The sequence below is a fragment of the Lampris incognitus genome, chromosome 16 (genome assembly GCF_029633865.1).
Source record: "Lampris incognitus isolate fLamInc1 chromosome 16, fLamInc1.hap2, whole genome shotgun sequence".
NCBI lineage: Eukaryota > Metazoa > Chordata > Actinopteri > Lampriformes > Lampridae > Lampris > Lampris incognitus.
In genome coordinates this window covers 39258795-39276879 of record NC_079226.1, presented here as the reverse complement: position 1 = coordinate 39276879, position 18085 = coordinate 39258795, and the positions used below count along the sequence as shown (strand labels likewise).

Below are 18085 nucleotides of genomic sequence, written 5' to 3'. Positions count from 1 at the left end.
GCAGAGAAAATCAAATGTGAAACAGAAATGCGAAATGATAAGGTTATGGAATCCTTTGGTTCAGTTACTAAAGGAGAGGCGGACCAAACAGATCTTCAACTGGGATAGAGCGCATAATTATCCATGGTCAATGGATCTCTACACAATATTTTCTAACTCAATTCTGCAATTTATTTTTAGAAATAACCTACGATGTAACATAAACCTGCTTAGACAAAAGTTATTCCAGGATCGTACAGATGGATGGGGGATGGGGGATCGTCATACTTTACAGAACCATAAGAAGACAAAGGTCTCTAAGCTCAGTTGAGAAGCAGTACCCTGCCTCTTGCAGTTGAGGCGGGCAGATTTAAAGGCCTACCTGAAGAACGTTTGTGCGCTCACTGCAGTCTAGGTGTTATTGAAGATGAGTTTCATTTGGTGCTCCATTGTAGTAGGTATAGTGACCTAAGAATTTTTCTGTTTGAAAGGATGCAAGCAACAAATCCTGATTTGTTGTGTTCTTGCGAGGGGGATATGTTGTGTTGGATTTTCAAGGAAGAGGTTATTTGGCTAAGTTTTTTGGGAGAGCGTGGATGAGAAGTTGGTCTTATATCTCCAGTCAGGATAAAAGAAGGGTGCAGGCTGAGTATAGGCTGTTTTGATTCTGTCTGTGATTTTAATTTTGCTTGTGATTCTTGTTTGTTTGACTCTGCTTTTGCTGGTGATTATGTGTATGATTCTGACTGATTTTTTTTTTTTCTCGTGAGCTTCTTGGGTCTATTTATGGAGTAATTCGTGTTATGAAGTAATTGTACTTGTACGCCATGTGAATGGTGTCTTATAAGCTTATGTGGGCTTGGCACCCTGCAAGGTGCATGCCACTTAAATAAAAATAAAAAAATTTTAAAAAGATAAAAATGAACATAGTTGTCCACCCTAAGGAACCCTGTGGCCCTTAGACTGGGGCAATTGGACAAAATATATCGGCGATTGGCTGAATCCAATTGGCGGTTGTTTTTTTTGGGTGATTTGTTTTTTGTCCCTTTATTTTGCTAATTTAATGGTCGTCCTCCTTGAGAATTCAAATTGGTAAATAATTGTAAAGTGAATTCAAAGCGTGCGCGAAAAGGAACTGGCATTTGGAATTGAGCCACCTTCTTGTTGCACTGATTTTCAATGAGTCTTTCACAAAACAGGGCAGTGACTTGTTGACAATTCAGCTGTCTTTAGTGGTTTCTGTCCAATCGATTGGTGCTGGGGGGGGGGATATATTGGCATCCACAATTGTTGGGCTGACAGTGGCCATAAGAAAATTTTGACAATGCCCGGCCCGAGTGGCCATATATCAGAATCAGATTTATTTGCCACATCCACTAATGTTAACCAGGAGCTTGGCATGATGTTGTAGTTAACTATGCAAAGAATATTACACAAAGAGAGGTTGTGTCACATGTTGTTTTTTTACAGATACAACTACTTTGGATTCATCTATGTATATATAATAAACTTATAAGAAAATGAAATGGCAAGACACCAAAACACCTAGCTAGCCATGTTGGGGCACCACCAAGAATCTGTGGGATCATTGCCGCAACTTTGTCCTTCGTTTGTGCAGGATGGCTCCCGAGGTTGCTGCAGTAGAGAAGAACGGAGGCTACAACCAGTTGTGTGACATCTGGGCTGTCGGCATCACGTCCATTGAGCTGGCTGAGCTGCAACCCCCCATGTTTGACCTACACCCAATGAGGTACAGTTCAAATGTCTTTCGACACTATCAGCCAGCGCTTCCTCAGACCATCAACAGGCGTGCTTCCTGCTTTTGTGTTCTGCTAGCGCTTCATCGGGTCCTTTGATTACTTCACTGTTGTAATCAAAGGTATGCTTAAGTTAAAATTAGCACTTTTATGTCAAACTTAAATATTTGGGTGAATATACGTCACCTGTTGTATGGGTAGTTGATTATAGGTCCTTGCATGTCTTAACATGGGCGGCACGGTGGCGCAGTGGTTAGTGCGGTCGCCTCACAGCAAGAAGGTCATGGGTTCGAGCCCCAGGTAGTCCAACCTTGGTGGGTCATCCCGAGTCGTCCTCTGTGTGGAGTTTGCATGTTCTCCCAGTGTCTGCGTGGGTTTCCTCCAGGGACTCCGGTTTCCTCCCACAATCCAAAGACGTGTAGGTCAGGTGAATTGGCCGTATTAAATTGTCCCTAGGTATGAATGTTTGTGTGTGTGTGTGTGTGTGTGTGTGTGTCGGCCCTGTGATGGACTGGCAGCCTGTCCAGGGTGTCACCCCGCCTGCCGCCCAGTGACTGCTGGAATAGGCTCCAGCATCCCCACGACCCTGAGAGCAGGATAAGCAGTTCAGCTAATGGATGGATGTCTTAACATGGTGAAATATTACACTGACAATCTAGTATCTTAAGCAAAATTACATATTACTTGATACTTGGATATATTTACATCTCTCTTAAAGAACTGGACCCGAATATTCACATACTTGTTCGGCAGATTGGTATTTGGGCTTAACTTCAGTATTGAAATGCCTCGTTATGTTTTTTTTTTTTTTTTTCACAGCCACTCAGCAGTTTTACGTACAGCATCTTGACTTACTATCCTGTCCTGTAGGGTAGCCTATCATCCTTGTCCTCTTCATAGACGAATGAGTGAAGAACGTGGATGACTCAGATGCAGTTGTCTTGTCAAAATGTCACTCCCCACAGGACTCCTCTCCTATTCGCGTGTACATGCATTAAGAGTCTCCCTTGTTGTGTGGGCTGCGGTTTGTTTCAGTACTACGCTGTTCTCTTTTTCATTGAACTCAAGACAGTTATCAGGACTCTGATATGGATTTCATTGGCAGTAGGCTTGCTAACATGATGACAAATGTGCTATCTTCAGAAGGGAACCTGGTTTTGTTTTCAACTGCATGTATTTATCTGAAAAGTTAACCTGGTGAGACATCCTGATTTTATATTGGGCATTCCTAAAAGTACTTGTCTCTGTATTTCTTCCCAGAGCGTTGTTTCTGATGTCAAAGAGCAGCTTTCAGCCTCCCAAGCTAAAAGACAAAACCAAGTGGTGAGTGTGAATGCTGAGATTTACAGCCTGCTGTTCTCGTGTTAACTTGATGCTGCACTAAACCAGTGTTTCTCAACCGGGGGTCCGCGGACCCCTAGTGGTCCGTGGTGTAATTGCAAGGGGTCCGTGAAAATAAAATATCTTTAAAAAAAAAGATCCTATGACATTTATAGAAATAGGATTATTTTACTCAAATGTGACAGACCTTTATCCACCTAAACTATAAAGGGTAACAGGACTTTTTTCTCTAATTACATCTGTTTCACAAGTGTAATTTATTGTATTTTAATTAAGAGATCTCGCTCCCGTTTGCATTGTTAAAAGTTACTGCATAAGAATTCTGTTGTTACATATATCTGAAAGTTACTGAATACATATTCTGTGTTGTTACATAAATCGGAAAGTTACTGCATAAGAATTCTGTTGTTACATATATCTGAAAGTTACTGCATACATATTCTGTGTTGTTAACTATATCTAAGTTACAACAGAAAGCTCTTATTTTTGCCCCAAAGAGTGAATAAATGCTATAATGCAATTTAAAATGCAGTTTCTACTGTTTCTATCAAATTGCAACCCCCCTCCCCCAAGATCAGGTGGAGGGGTCCTCAGGGTAGATCAAAAATACGCAGGGGGTCCAGGACCCCAAAAAGGTTGAGAACCACTGCTCTAAATGATCTGATCTTTTGGAAGAACAGAATTCGAGGAAGTGTATTAAACTGGAATAAACTCTTCCCCCCAGGTCCACGGCCTTCCATAACTTCGTGAAAGTGGCTCTGACAAAGAACCCAAAGAAGAGGCCCACCGCAGAAAAACTTCTCTCTGTAATTAATTTAATCTCACCTTGAACTCTTTAGCTTATGGTTTTGTCATTTAGTAGAGTCCTTGCAACGTCAGAGTCAAATGTTCATCTGTGAGCCTTTGGGGGGTGGAAATGCTTAAAACAAAAAATATGGGGGTGTCCAGGTGGCGTAGCAGTCTATTCCGTTGCCAGCAACAGGGGGTTGCCGGTTCGAATCCCCGTGTTACCTCCGGCTTAGTCGGGCGTCCCTACAGACACAATTGGGCCATGTCTGCAGGTGGGAGGCCGGATGTGGGATATGTGTCGTGGTCGCTGCACTAGCGCCTCCTCTAGTCAGTCGGGGCGCCTGTTCGGGGGGGAGGGGGGACTGGCTGGAATAGCGTGATCCTCCCACACGCTACGTTCCCCTGGTGAAACTCCTCACTGTCAGGTGAAAAGAAGCGGCTGGTGACTCCACGTATCGGAGGAGGCATGTGGTAGTCTGCAGCCCTCCCCAGATTGGCAGAGGGGGTGGAGCAGCGACCGTGGCGGCTCGGAAGAGTGGGGTAATTGGCCAGATACAATTGGGGAGAAAAGGGGGAAAATACAAAAAAAAATATGTATTGCATTTTGTTGGCCGAGCCGATTTAGAATCTAAAAGTGTGTTGACACATTGAGTTATATGCATTTGAAATCTTGCAGCTCTAATAATCCCTGCTCTCCAGGGACATGGAACTTGCAATACTGCATGTTTAGACTATCATTGCACATTAGTACTGGCTCTTGACTGACCCTCCAACTTTTTCAATAAGCTCTAAACTCCATTTAATTTTCACAGCATGTGTTTGTGGCTCAGACTGGCCTGACCAGGAGGCTGGCTGTTGACCTCCTGGACAAGATGAACAACCCAGACAACCACCAGCACTTCAGTGAAGTGGACGACGACGACCTCGAGGTAGTGCCCTGTTTGGTTTGCCGTGTTGCAAATAACCACAGAGCAATGGAAAAACAAAATGAAAAATACTTTGGGATTAAGCAGGGTTCATACGGCAGTAAATGGGATCAATGGATATATGTCCTACCAACCAGGAGGATGAAAATGATCCATACATTAAAACACATCTGTATTCTGAGAGCAGTGGTAGAATGGTGTCATACGTAGTTTTTCATTATCAAATTTAATAGTCCTTGTCTGATTAGTGCTACCTTTACTACCTTGTTGCTTGTAAAAGAAGCTTTATGCAGGTGTTTGCTCCACAGCCTGTACAGCAGCGGGGAACACAAATCTCAGCATTAGCAGCTATTAGTGTAGTTAGTGTTTGCGGTAGGAGTTGAAAGTCTAGCCAGGCCGGAGTGTTTCGGCCCAGTGTGTTCTCATGTTCCTGAGAAACTCCTCTCTCGCCCTTCCTTTGCTCCTCGCCCCCACATCCTCACCCCCCGACGTTATTATTCCAACTGGCATCAACATCATGTTTAAGTGGCGGCCAAAGAGGTGGTACCAGCGCTTTTTTAAACAACCATTGTGCTGGTGTCCCTGATACAAGACAGCAGGAGCGGTGTCTGGGTTGTGACGTGTGGAGGTGGAGAGTTCCTGGAGGCTGCTGACCGCGAGCAGTAGAGTTGAAGGTTTTATACACACGGCTTCGGGGTTGGATACTGATGTGACAAGGTGTACACGTTCTAGAAGAAACGGCTCGAGAGTCTTGTTTAACACTAGAACGACCAAGGCTGTCATTTTGACCGTTTTGGATTTTGTGGGGGGGGGGGGGTACAGACCTGCCACTCCCTGAATACTCCTAAAACTGCATATATTTACATTAAAATGAGTTTTAGATCAGTTGCACAAAAAAAAGTTATAAGATCTACCTAAAACGACCGTGAGCGGTCAACGTGACCATCTTGTAATTTGTGCGTCATCGTGTGCGTCATGTCACTATTTATGACGTGAGTTGGTGCGTCATTTCCTTCGTGAGGTTTGTTGCTCTGTCCCAGAAACACACGAGCGTCCTCCAGTGCAGAGAAATAGTCTAAACTTGATGTTTGGTTATTTCCAAGTTGTCTGGTTACAGACGCCGCTACGGACACACCATGACTACCACCGAGGCGTTGCAGCATTTACAGGCGTTCGACAGCGGCCATTTTAAATGGTCTGAAAAATAGCATTAAAGTTGTTAAAATGTTCATTTTGGTGTCAGTTAGTTTCATAACAGACATACTAACATATGTAATGCCTTAATATCTCAGTTGGGTATTTATCGTGACACAATATAGAGTTTAAAAACCGGCAGTCAGTTTGACCGCTCATGGTCATTTTAGGTAGGAGTGAAATCCTGGTCGTTCTGGTGCTAACTTGATGGCATCACTGCTTAAATAAGCTAATAAGAATGTGTATGTGCTTTTTAACCAAGCAAACTGATCGTGCTCACTGCTTCATTAGACGCGTTGCCATAAAACTGTTGAGCGAATTTTCGCCTGACTTGCTTTCGGTAGTTTAAAAGTTTAAACTAAAATCCAACACTGGCTCGTCTGTGTTTCTTGGAGCTGGTTTTAAGCAGTTGAACAGCTTCTCTGTGTGCTGGATGGCAACATCAGAAGCATTTACGGGGAAAACAGAAAGGGGTTTGAGAGAATATTTCCAGCTCTCCTACTCGCAGGATCTCTTTCATGATGTGTCAGCATTACCATCTCAAGCTAGAGTAAAAACTTTTTGTGATATTCAAGAGCATTTTTGATACTAGGGTGTCCCCATTCAACTTTTCTTATTTCAGTAGGAACAAAATAAGCCTTAAATTAACTCTGAACATTTCCTTGTATGAAATTTACACACCTCGACCTGGCCTGTCCATCATTTGCCGCCACTTTTGTTTTCTATTTCTTGATCTGTCTTTCCCCAGCCTCTGTCTGCAGTCAGACACACCATCCGCTCCACCAACAAGCAGGCGAGAGCTGAGAGGACACGCTCCGAGATAAACTGTAAGTGAACTGTTGTTATATGCCACCCTCACTGTCAAATGGTAAAACAGTCACAGATGTCGCATCTAAAGCATCCAACCTGCTCAGGCCTTTCTGGCCCCTCAGATTGGTCAGTGCTCTGAATCTGTCCCCTCATCGGGACATGTGAGCGTCAACCTTGCTGTTTGATCCAGAGAGGTCCAGCCCGTCTGCGGGTCATCCCACTAATCCTGCTGCTCTGGCCCGGCTCCAGGGCTGACTGTATGGTGGCATGCATAAAAATAGCCTGGAGATTCACTGAAGCGAAAGTAGCTCTGTAGTACTCCACAACGCCATGGTGTAGCACATTATGTCATCTTCCTCTGGCCTGACAGAAGTCACTAAAGCTATCGTATATTGTTGCGTGTATTTTTCAATAAGCAGCAAGTAACCATCCCTCACCCTGTAGTAGGAAAATCTTTATTATCAGTCCCTGTAGGGAAACTCATCCTCTACGTTTGACCCATCCTACTATGTTGGGGGGCAGGAGGCAGCCACAGTGCACCGACCAGGGACCAACTCCTCCATTCTTGAGGCCAGTGCCTGGCAGGGCTACATGATAAAATCAGTAATGTAAAACCGACCGCTTAAAGAGTGACTGAAGGGGCGTCCGGGTGGCGTAGTGGTCTATTCCGTTAGCTACCAACACAAGGATCGCCAGTTCAAATCCCCGCGTTACCTCCGGCTTGGTCGGGCATCCCTACAGACACAATTGGCCGTATCTGTGGGTGCGAAGCCAGATGTGGGTATGTAACGTGGTCACTGCACTAGCGCCTCCTCTGGTCAGTTGGGGTGCCTGTTCGGGAGGGAGAGGGAACTGGGGGGAATAGTGTGATCCTCCCACGTGCTACGTACCCCTGGTGAAACTCCTCACTGTCAGGTGAAAAGAAGCGGCTGGCGACTCCACATGTATCGGAGGAGGCATGTGGTAGTCTGCAGCCCTCCCCGGATCGGCAGAGGGGGTGGAGCAGCGACCGGGATGGCTCGGAAGAGTGGGGTAATTAACGGGGTAATTTGCCGGATACAAACGGGGAGAAAATAGAAAGAAAAAAAAAGAGTGACTGAAGATGTTGTGGTTCCTTGTTGAATTTGTTTTTAAAAGTGTCATCGTCGTCATTTGTGCTGAAGGCTACATGACAAATCTAACTTAAAAGGTTTGTGTGTATTCTGTTCAAATTAGATCAGTAGCTTTCAGGTAAGTTGTGCACTCATGTCGTGCTCAGCCGCTGAAGCATAAAGCACAATGTTGTGTTGTGTTGTGTTGTGTTGTGCCTGTCCTGTCACGAGGCTGTGACTATTGTTTACTCGGTTCATTTGTCTGATGTAGTTCAGTGGGGGTTTTGTCTCCACTGTTCACTTGTGGGTCTTTGTTTGTTAGCAGTAGGTACTTTGTAGTATGTCCATGGATGTGTGTTTGTGTTGATGTCTGTGGTAGTTTGTGCTCAAGTTCTCTTTTTACGTGTGTGTGTGTGTGTGTGTATGTGTGTATTTCTTACTGTCATGTTTTGAATTTCCTCCCACATGAAGCTAACAGTGGGGCAGAGCGAGGAGGGCCATGCCTGGGCCCTAACCTCACTGAAGGGCTGCAGGGAGCGCCAGGTCAGTCACAGTGTAGAGCCCCGTGTGCATGCATGGTGCATATAGACAGTCCCTGAGAAACCGGATCATGTGGTCGCCTCTATAACCGAACCCTGGTTTGATAACAGAGTGACACTAATGAGATCAGTCCCTCAGCATGGGATGTGGATACCCGCTCTCACCCTCTAACCATCGACTAAATCGGCATTTGTGAAGTCCGGGCTCCCGTCCCACTGACCAACATAGACTTTACTTATCGGTTACTAATCAAACGCCGTCCTCCTGCTGTGTGTCTTTACCGAAGAATTTGAGCGAGGTTTCTCAACTTGACTTTGTGCAATGTTTGCACTGTAGGATGGTGTCAGTAAGTCTTGTCGCTGAGTCATTCTCCCCTCAACTGACACCTCGAGGACTGCGGCAGCACTTCCACGCTGCCCACATACACGCAGCAGTCAACTGACCTTGAAATAAATCGTAGTGCTTATTTCCTGACTACAGACTTGTTTATTGAAACAAAACGTCTGTATGTTTTGTTGGTTTCTGTATTTTTGTGTTTTCGTTGTTTCGCCTCGGTGAGTTTAGCGGGGCACGCCGTGTTTACCCTGGACACTGAGTCATTCCCTGTGTGGGAGCAACTGTTTGGCAGCACTTGACTGCAGACCTAAACCCCGGGAGGGGTCTGTGCGGTCTGGTGTGTTCCTGCTTGTCTTTTCACCTGCGTATCCCCTATAACAGACGTGTTCTGGTCATGCTTGAGTCTTCCTGATCTGTGTTTGTCTTTGGCGGCCTCTGCACCCTCACCCTCCTCACCAAGTCATCCAGTTTTAGCCCAGTAAATCAGAAAGCCCGTCTGTGTCTGAGTCAGTTATCTCGTTTTTGTTATTGATCCATGTGACGTCATGGTTTTCGTGGTAAGAGTAGCGTAAGTGATGGCCAGAGCTACTTGTACAAATGCACAAGGATACTTCTGAGACTTGTTCATTGAAACTAAAGGCACGGATGCCCTCTAGTGGCAGAGGTGCGTGTTAGAAATACTGATGACACTAAACACTTTGTTTTTATCATTCACAGTCGACAAGGTCCAGTTCGAACCTCCACTTAGGAAGGAAACAGAGGCTCACTCCGAAATGGTGATGAAACTTTGCTCCTTCTAGTAAAAACGTTCGTCCTAGTAATCCTGAGTGCCACTGTCAGGAGTGTCTGTTTTGTAATCAGTTACTTTCTTTTTCATGACAGAAAAAAAATATTTCCTGAATGAAATCATGCAGTCATTTTTTATTTATTTAATTTTTTAATTTGCCGTGTGTGTGTGTGGCTTTCCACAGGATGTGAGCAAAGAGAATGACTTCCCTTCCCCCTGGAGTCCCTTTGCAGAGGGTGGAATCACAACCAGGTAATACATAGAACCTGTTGTCATGGCGACCGTTTCCCTCTTATATCCTCCCTCCCTTTTCTAAACCTGACTGTTTCTGTCCTTTTACAAGTAAGAGATGATGTGGGGGGGGGGGGGTGACGCACACACACACACACACACACACACACACTTGTAAGGATGCATATTTAATGGAGAGAAACTTGAAGAGATGGTAGACTTATGATTTTAGGTTTTAATGCCACATCAATGGAAAATACCAAGGAGCTTGCGTTAGTGGATATGTAGTTGTCATAATAGCTGTAAAAAATTGTCACAGTTGCATAAAAAAATTGCATACAAATATTGGTAAAGTATAACATTAGAAAGAGAGGCTCATATACTCAGCTTGAACTTAAAACTAGTTATTTGTGTTGTTGCTAGACAGTTTACTTGCAGCACAGGGATCAGTCCAGTGTTTTGGAAACACCTCATGAAGGCTTACTGCACAGGTCCGGGAGTCTGGAAGTGTGGAAAATAAGGTTAGCGATGTCTGGGTGCTGAAAGGTTTATAAGTTGCGTGAAGATTTGCTCCATATCGTGACATTTGATAGGAATAATGACCTAAATAACTGACCCTTGGTTGTCGATCACATGCCGTCAGACACCAGAAATGTGCAGGATTTCTTTCCCAACCAACCGCACGGCAGCTGTTTTCACTAATTATTAAACCCTTGAGCAGTTGTTGGTTGAAAACCTGCATACTCTTGGCTACTGATCACACATAATTGACAGCCGCCGTACAGGAATGATACGACCTAGTTGGCAGTCCTGCCGTCTGATTAAAATAACAAGCCTCACATTCAGCTTTGGCCAGGGTCATTAAATCCAGCCAGGAAATGGTCAAAGCGAAACGTATGGAATTCTGAAAATGTGTCTGAAGTCTGTTTATACTCCGGCTCCGAGATCCACATACCCTTCTCACTCAACACCGGAGCTGCTCCGTCTCACAGCGTGACCCTGCCTGACCCCCACGTGCCGTTTGGAATGTCAGTGCAGCGCATAAGGTCTTCCTTCACTTGTCCGTGTGCTTTGACTGTGTGCTTTCATTGCCTCTCTCTGTCCTCCTCCTTCTCTGTCTGTCCTTGTCTCTCTCTCTCTCTCTCATGGTCTTTCTCTTTTTCTTGCCCCTGCCAAGGAGTCTTCTCAAAAGCGTTGAGGATGAGTTGTTCCAACGGTAACACTAACACTTTGTTTACTGTGGTATGCCATTCACTCCATCCCTCCACTGCTCTGTGTGTGTGTGTGTGTCTGTGTGTGTGTGTGTGTGTGTGTGTGTGTGTGTGTGTGTGTGTGTGTGTGTGTGTGTGTGTGTGTGTGCGTGCGCTGGTTGCAGGGCCGGTACTCTTTGGGCCCTGACCCTCCCTGGCTCCCATTCCGTGTGTGGTGTGATATAGCTGTAGAGCCAGGCTAGGGGGGCATAGCACCTGGCATTGTGCTCTGCTGGCGCTCAGAGAGGCTGGTGGGCTGTCTGGTTAGCGGAAGCAACAGGAAACAGAAGGACCTGGAAGCAGGCATTTTGAATTCGTGCTGTAGTACACTTTGGGGACCAAGGATGGATGATGAGGGGCGTCCGGGTAGCGTAGCAGTCTATTCTGTTGCCCACCAACACGGGGATTGCCCGTTCGAATCCCCGTCCCTACAAACACAATTGGCCGGTATGTGTCCTGGTCGCTGCGCTAGTGCCTCCTCTGGTCGGTCTAAGCACCTGTTCGGGGGGGAGGGGGAACTGGGGGGGGGGTAGCATGATCCTCCCATGCGCTACGTCCCCCTGGTGAAACTCCTCACTGTCAGGTGAAAAGAAGCGGCTGGTGACTCCACATGTATGAGAGGAGGCATGTGGTAGTCTGCAGCCCTCCCCGGATCGGCAGAGGGGGTGGAGCAGCGACCAGGACGGCTCAGAAGAGTGGGGTGATTGGCCGGATACAATTGGGGAGAAAAATCAACAACAACAAAAAAAAAAGGATGGATGATTGTTAAAAAGAAATCCTAAGAACAGGGGCCATTGCCGTAAGACGTCAGTTTCTGCCGTGATTTAAATGTCAGGATAAAAGTTGAGTGAAACCTATGTTCTTCTTCAGTTGTCCAGTTATTACTGGCCTGTTGAATAAGATAATATTTTAACATTCTGGCAGTAACTCAGTGTGTGAGCTCATGGGAAAGTAATGAACCTCATTCAACATAATTACCAATCTAATTCATTTTAGTTGATCTTGTTACTGAAGACAAAAAAAATTGAACACATTAATTTCACAAGTATGTTACAGACTGGGCAGCACGGCGGCACAGTGGTTAGTGCAGTCACCTCACAGCAAGAAGGTCCTGGGTTCGAGCCGCGGGATAGTCCAACCTTGGAGTTCGTCCCGGGTCGTCCTCTGTGTGGAGTTTGTGTGTTCTCCCCATGTCTGCGTGGGTTTCCTCCCACAGTCCAAACATATGTAGGTCAGGTGACTCAGCCATACTAAATTGTCCCTAGATGTGAATGTGTGTCGGCCGGTGATGGACTGTTCAAGGTCCTGCCTGCTGCCCAATGACTGCTGGGATAGGCTCCAGCATCCCCGCAACCCTGAGAGCAGGATAAGCGGTTCGGATAATGGATGGATGGATTTTGCAGACTGGCGGAGGCCAAGTGTACATGAAGATTGACATTTAGTCACAAAATATATCAAACGTGTGTTATTATAAAAATTTCTTCTCAAAAAGATGTCGACGCTTAGGTGCCAAAGTGTAAGTTAACTGTTTTCCCATAATCCTTTCCTGGTTTCTCATAGCACTCATGTCACCACGCTGCTTTTGGTGTGTCTTAACGCTGGGAATCAGTTTAACAAAAGATATTCATCAACTTTCTCGGCTGTGGAAACACACTCACACACACGTCCAAGGACCAAATCTAGCCATGACTGAATCTCAGACCTTTAACTGGTGGAGCCGGTCACTGCTCCACCCCCTCTGCCGATCCAGGGAGGGCTGCCGACTACCACAAGCCTCCTCCCATACACGTGGAGTCGCCAGCCGCTTCTTTTCACCTGACAGTGAGGAGTTTCACCAGGGACGACGTAGCATGTGGGAGGATCACGCTATTCCCCCCAGTTCCCCCTCCCTCCGAACAGGCACCCTGACCGACCAGCGGAGGCGCTAGTGCAGCGACCAGCACACATACCTACATCCAGTTTCCCACTTGCAGACATGACCAATTGTGTCTGTCGGGATGCTCGACCAAGCCGGAGGTAACACGGGGATTCGAGCCGGCGATCCCCACGTTGGTAGGCAACGGAATAGACCGGCACACAACCCGTACGCCCTTGATAGTATGTTGAATTTGACTGGTGGTTGATGGGAAGAGTGCCATTTTGGGCCCATCACTATAACCCCCTAGTGGCCGTTTTCATTTTGGTGCTAAACCACTAGGAGAATTATAGGTCCCCTGGCTCAGGCACTGTGTCTACTCATTATTAAGTAGTGTGCTGCTATCATAGGTGCTTAATAGAATGCAGTTACAGTTCTGTCAGTTGTCCCGTCAGGCTCTCAGACACCTAAGAGAACTTTTGTACATCTGATTTGCTACTTTTGTGACATGATTATGATTTAGCCTCAATCCTTTGTCACAGACTTGTCTGAACTCTATTTGCGCAGCTTCTTAGATGTAGAACAATTAATCTCCTGCTATCCCACTATCATCCGACTCCCATCAGTTGTCATGGTGACAATGAATAAATCAGATTCACACAACCAATGACTAAAAGGCCTTTTTTACACAGTATAGATTACTTCTTACTTAGGAAATACTTTATCCAGCTTTTAAGATGTTTCCATCTTCATGGTAGAGATTTTTCATTGGTCATTTCATAACATTAGTAATCACTATGGTAATAACTTTATCAAAATTTCCTCTTTTTTATATTAAATTTGATTAATATGTGTTAGATTTTCAGAAGTTGATAGTTTTCGCCAGTCTTTACCCCTACATCACTGTCCCTAGACCTGTTACTTGAGTCGTCATACTCCTCCAGCTCTCTGAGGAAGGGGCTGTTCATACACATCTGGTCCATCCAGACCCCTTCTGTCTACGGTAACACCTGACTTCTTGCTCATCATCCTGTCTTTATGTATTTGGGTTTTTTTTTTCCTTCTCAGGGGCCACATTGCCCATCTGGAAGATGCCTTTGAAGATGTAGAGCTGTAAGTGGTCTTTACACCTACAAACCAAAACTGAATGTTTAAAATGTGTTTTTTTTTTTTTTTAAATCCCTGCTACTGCCACCTTGGTCTCTCTTTTGTTTCTTTATTAGTATATTATTTCTTTTCCAGGTCAACGCTTAAACCTGGAGTTCCTCCTCCTCTGCCTCCAAAGGTGAGGGTTTAAGTCACACTGTTCAGCTATGAAGGTTTTGTTTAGGGGTCCCATTTAGCTCAATGGGTAGAGCATTGTGCTGGAGCTGCCATAGTTTGATGGGTTTGATTCCATAAGGCTTATGTTTTAAGATAAAATCTGATTGTAGACATTCAATTTGCCCTCATATCCATGCCCTCGTAGCCTCGACTGAACAGCTCGTCAGATGAGCTGGGCCTGAATGACGAGCGGTGCCTGACGGTGCGGAGGTTCCCCAACTCGGAGAACGGTCCGAGTCAGGTTGCCCGTAGACAGAGTACCCCGGAACAAGGCAACAAGGTGGAACACGCACCGCCCGATTTCCTCTCTGTCAGTGTCAGCAGTCCTGGCCTGCTGTCACACGCCTCTGACCCTGGTGAGCCCAGATGACTCACACACACACACACAAGCACCTATTTTCTTGAATGAAGTGCATATATATTTACTACTACTATTACTTTCGGCTGCTCCCATTAGGGGTCACCACAGTGGATCATGTTTCTATCTCTTCCTGTCTTCTGAATCTTCCTCTGTCATACCAGCCACCTACATGTCCAACCAGTATTTAAACTCATACGCCTTCGTCGCCTCTACTCCTTGCATCCTCACCATTCCACTGTCCTCCCTCTCATTCACACATATGTATTCCGTCTTGCTCCTACTGTCTTTCATTCCTCTTCTCTCCAGTGCATACCTCCACCCCTCTAGGCTCCCCTCAACTTGCTCCCTACTCTCACTACAGATCACAATGTCGTCCGTGAACATCATAGTCCACGGAGACTCCTGCCTGATCTCGCCAGCAACCTGTCTATCACCATTGCAAACAAGCAAGGGCTCAGAGCCGATCCTTGATGTAATCCAACTCCTTCTGGCCTTCTCTATATTTTTCCGTCAACATTTGCAAAGCAAACATCGCATCTGTGGTGCTCTTTCGTGGCATGAAACCATACTGCTGCTTGCTGATCATCACCTCTCCTCTTAACCTAGCTTCTATTACTCTTTCCCATATCTTCATGCTGTGGCTGATCAACTTTATACCTCTGTAGTTGCTACAGTTCTGCTACAGTTCTGTACTTATTCTTGAAAATCGGTACCAGTATGCTTCTTCTCCACACCTCAGCCATCCTCTCACTTTCCAAGGTTATGTTAAGCAATCTAGTTAAAAACTCCATTGCCTTCTCTCCTAAACATCTCCATGCCTCCACAGGTATGTCATCTGAACCAACCGCCTTTCCACTCTTCATCCTCTTCATAGTTGCCCTCACTTCCTCCTTGCTAATCCACCCCACTTCCTGATTCACTATCCCCACATCATCCAACCTTCACCCAACCTCAGCACACTCCCCTCACTTGTCAACACATTTCCATCTCTATCCTTCATCACCCTAACCTGCTGCACATCCTTCACAGCTCGCTCCTTCTGTCTAGCCAATCAGTACAAGTCCTTTTTCTCCTTCCTTCGTGTCCAACCTCTCATACAACACCGTATGCCTTTTCCTTTGCCTTCACTACCTCTCTCTTCGTTTTACGCCGCATCTCCTTGTACTCCTGTCTACTTCCTTCATCTCTCTGACATCTCTCTGACTATCCCACTTCTTCTTTGCCAACCTCTTCCTCTGTATACATTCCTGTGCATATATCTTAAATGAGCAGTTAAACATCAACATGTAAATACTATAGAATGCTGCTATATACATAATCATTCAGATGACAAGATATTTCTGTAGTCTTTGATACGTAGATAAAAAAAATGTTCCTACATCAAAATGTCCCATCCATGTTCTTCCATGTTCCAGCCATGTTGCATCCATCTGTCTTTAAATTGAGCATCCCCCCCAATAAAAATTCCTTGTATAACTTACAAGCTTGCTTGGTTGCTAATAAACCCGCACTTAAACTTGATTTCATCTTTCTAAGCTCTCACTCAACCAAAATGTAAAGGTAAGAGATGTCTGGATGTGTGTCTGGGTTCGATTTTAGTTTTTTCACGATGTACGGTAAGACTGACCCTTATTGCGGATGTTTAAGGCCTGCTCTCCCTCAACAGAAAATGATTCAGATGGTAGCGTGAATGGAGGCAGTCCGAAGCCGCTACCCAACCGACCGCACCAGAAGGAGAAGAAAGAATTCCCTGTGAGTTCTATGACATTGACCCCAAACATATTCAATCCCAATCAAACCATCCATGTCTCTCCTCTTGGGGTTCAGCAGGCCTTTAGGGAGAAAATACGTTGTCTGTAGTTATAAAAGCTGTATTTGACACATAGATTGAGCCCAGGTCACTGGCTGACCCAGCACTGAAACCTCAAGTATTAGTGTTTCCTTGGTTAGGTCCTGACAGGTGAATTTGGCATCCATCTGGGCAAAACATTTAATTGGTTTTGGAAGAAGTCTCGTATTAAAAAATCTCCAAAATAGCACACCCTAGAGTGCAGAGTGCATTGTTGTGGTCAGTGCAGGTTTTTCAGCATTGACGAGCACTCTCGAGTCAACAAAATTGTTTCTTGTTCATGTTTATGTGCTCTGTATCTATCAGGCATTTATTGTTTGTTTGTTTTTCCTCAGAAACCAGCTATCAACGGTCTGCCCCCTACTCCGAAAGTACTGGTAAGTACATGTGCTGCATTGTCCCTAAGAGACTCAGAAGTCTTTCCCGGCCGACCTGCTTTACAGGACACTATTTTTAAACTCTCTTCGACCTTCATATGAACACAGATTTGGGAATCTGTAGCTGTATGCCTGTTTGTCTTTGTGGTCAGATGATCAGTTGGGTCACATTCAAGCTGGTCCCCAGCTTCGTAAACCCTGACTGACGTCTTGGCTGCTCACTTGGCTGAAGGCTTTGCTGTGCTGAACTGGGTTCTCTTTTTGCAGATGGGGGCCTGTTTCTCTAAGGTGTTTGACGGCTGCCCACTGAAGATCAACTGTGCCACATCTTGGATCCACCCAGATACTAAAGGTGAAAGCAGCCTTACTGTGACTGAAGTGTAGACTCGAGTGCTTACACATCATGAACACAAAGCCTCACCTTATAGGTATCGCACACGCACACAAAGAAGTCGTCTATGCTTTTAAACCCGATGTTGTTTTGCTGTGTGTTTTGTTTCAGACCAATATCTCATCTTTGGTACAGAGGATGGCATCTATACCCTCAACTTAAATGAGCTTCACGAAGCTACAATGGAGCAGGTAAGGCCAATATGGTCTCCATTATCCCAGGTCAAACTGTCAGGGTTCAATGTTTAAAAGAATTTCCACTTTCCCAGTCAGGCAAGATCGTCACGATTCTATTAGCCACCAGTATATTTACACTTGTCCAGGAGGGGGAAAAGGGGAAATTACCACTTATTCTTCAGTTTAACTGATTTAGTGCAGTTAAATATACAGATATTAACAGTGCATAACATTCAATAACACATCCTTCAAAACAGTAGGATATCTTCTGTACATTTCACTAACACTGGAAAAGAACTACAACCCCAATTCCATAAAAGTTCTCCCTGTACTACCCTGAACCCCAATAAGTGGCCCGCTGGCCAGGTCCGGCCTGCGAGAGCCAAATGTCTTGCCCGTGCCTACCCATTGGCACTAATGCACCGGTCATAACATGTGAAATAAAGTGTGTGCTGCTCGACTTTATTTTGACCTCACCCCACACCATACACTTGACCTATGCTGTAAAGTGTGCGTAGACGTAAGACGTACTCCATGCTCTCTACGGTCCTTGACTAGACAGAGCCACTCACCAGCTAAGTCACACAATCAAATAACTGTCCTAAACCAACAACATGGCCTGCACGAAAAAGTGCAAAGTCAACCAGGAAACCATCAGTTCAAATCTCACTGGACTTACCAGTTTTTAATTTTACCGGACCATGTCAATGCCAAACCGACGT

At 45.3% G+C, this 18085-nt stretch overlaps 1 protein-coding gene across 1 annotated transcript in view; it reads left to right on the top strand.

The window, feature by feature from the left end:
• map4k5 (mitogen-activated protein kinase kinase kinase kinase 5) overlaps positions 1 to 18085 on the top strand; it is a 79073-nt gene that overhangs the window by 37974 nt on the left and 23014 nt on the right. Inside the window, exons 10-23 of the mRNA XM_056296502.1 lie at positions 1598 to 1729; positions 2997 to 3059; positions 3802 to 3883; positions 4679 to 4795; positions 6735 to 6813; positions 9481 to 9539; positions 9735 to 9802; positions 13955 to 13999; positions 14129 to 14171; positions 14355 to 14565; positions 16237 to 16322; positions 16755 to 16796; positions 17064 to 17148; positions 17299 to 17378. Coding sequence (XP_056152477.1) covers positions 1598 to 1729; positions 2997 to 3059; positions 3802 to 3883; positions 4679 to 4795; positions 6735 to 6813; positions 9481 to 9539; positions 9735 to 9802; positions 13955 to 13999; positions 14129 to 14171; positions 14355 to 14565; positions 16237 to 16322; positions 16755 to 16796; positions 17064 to 17148; positions 17299 to 17378 — 1192 coding nt within the window. The remainder of the gene's footprint in view (positions 1 to 1597; positions 1730 to 2996; positions 3060 to 3801; positions 3884 to 4678; positions 4796 to 6734; positions 6814 to 9480; positions 9540 to 9734; positions 9803 to 13954; positions 14000 to 14128; positions 14172 to 14354; positions 14566 to 16236; positions 16323 to 16754; positions 16797 to 17063; positions 17149 to 17298; positions 17379 to 18085) is intronic.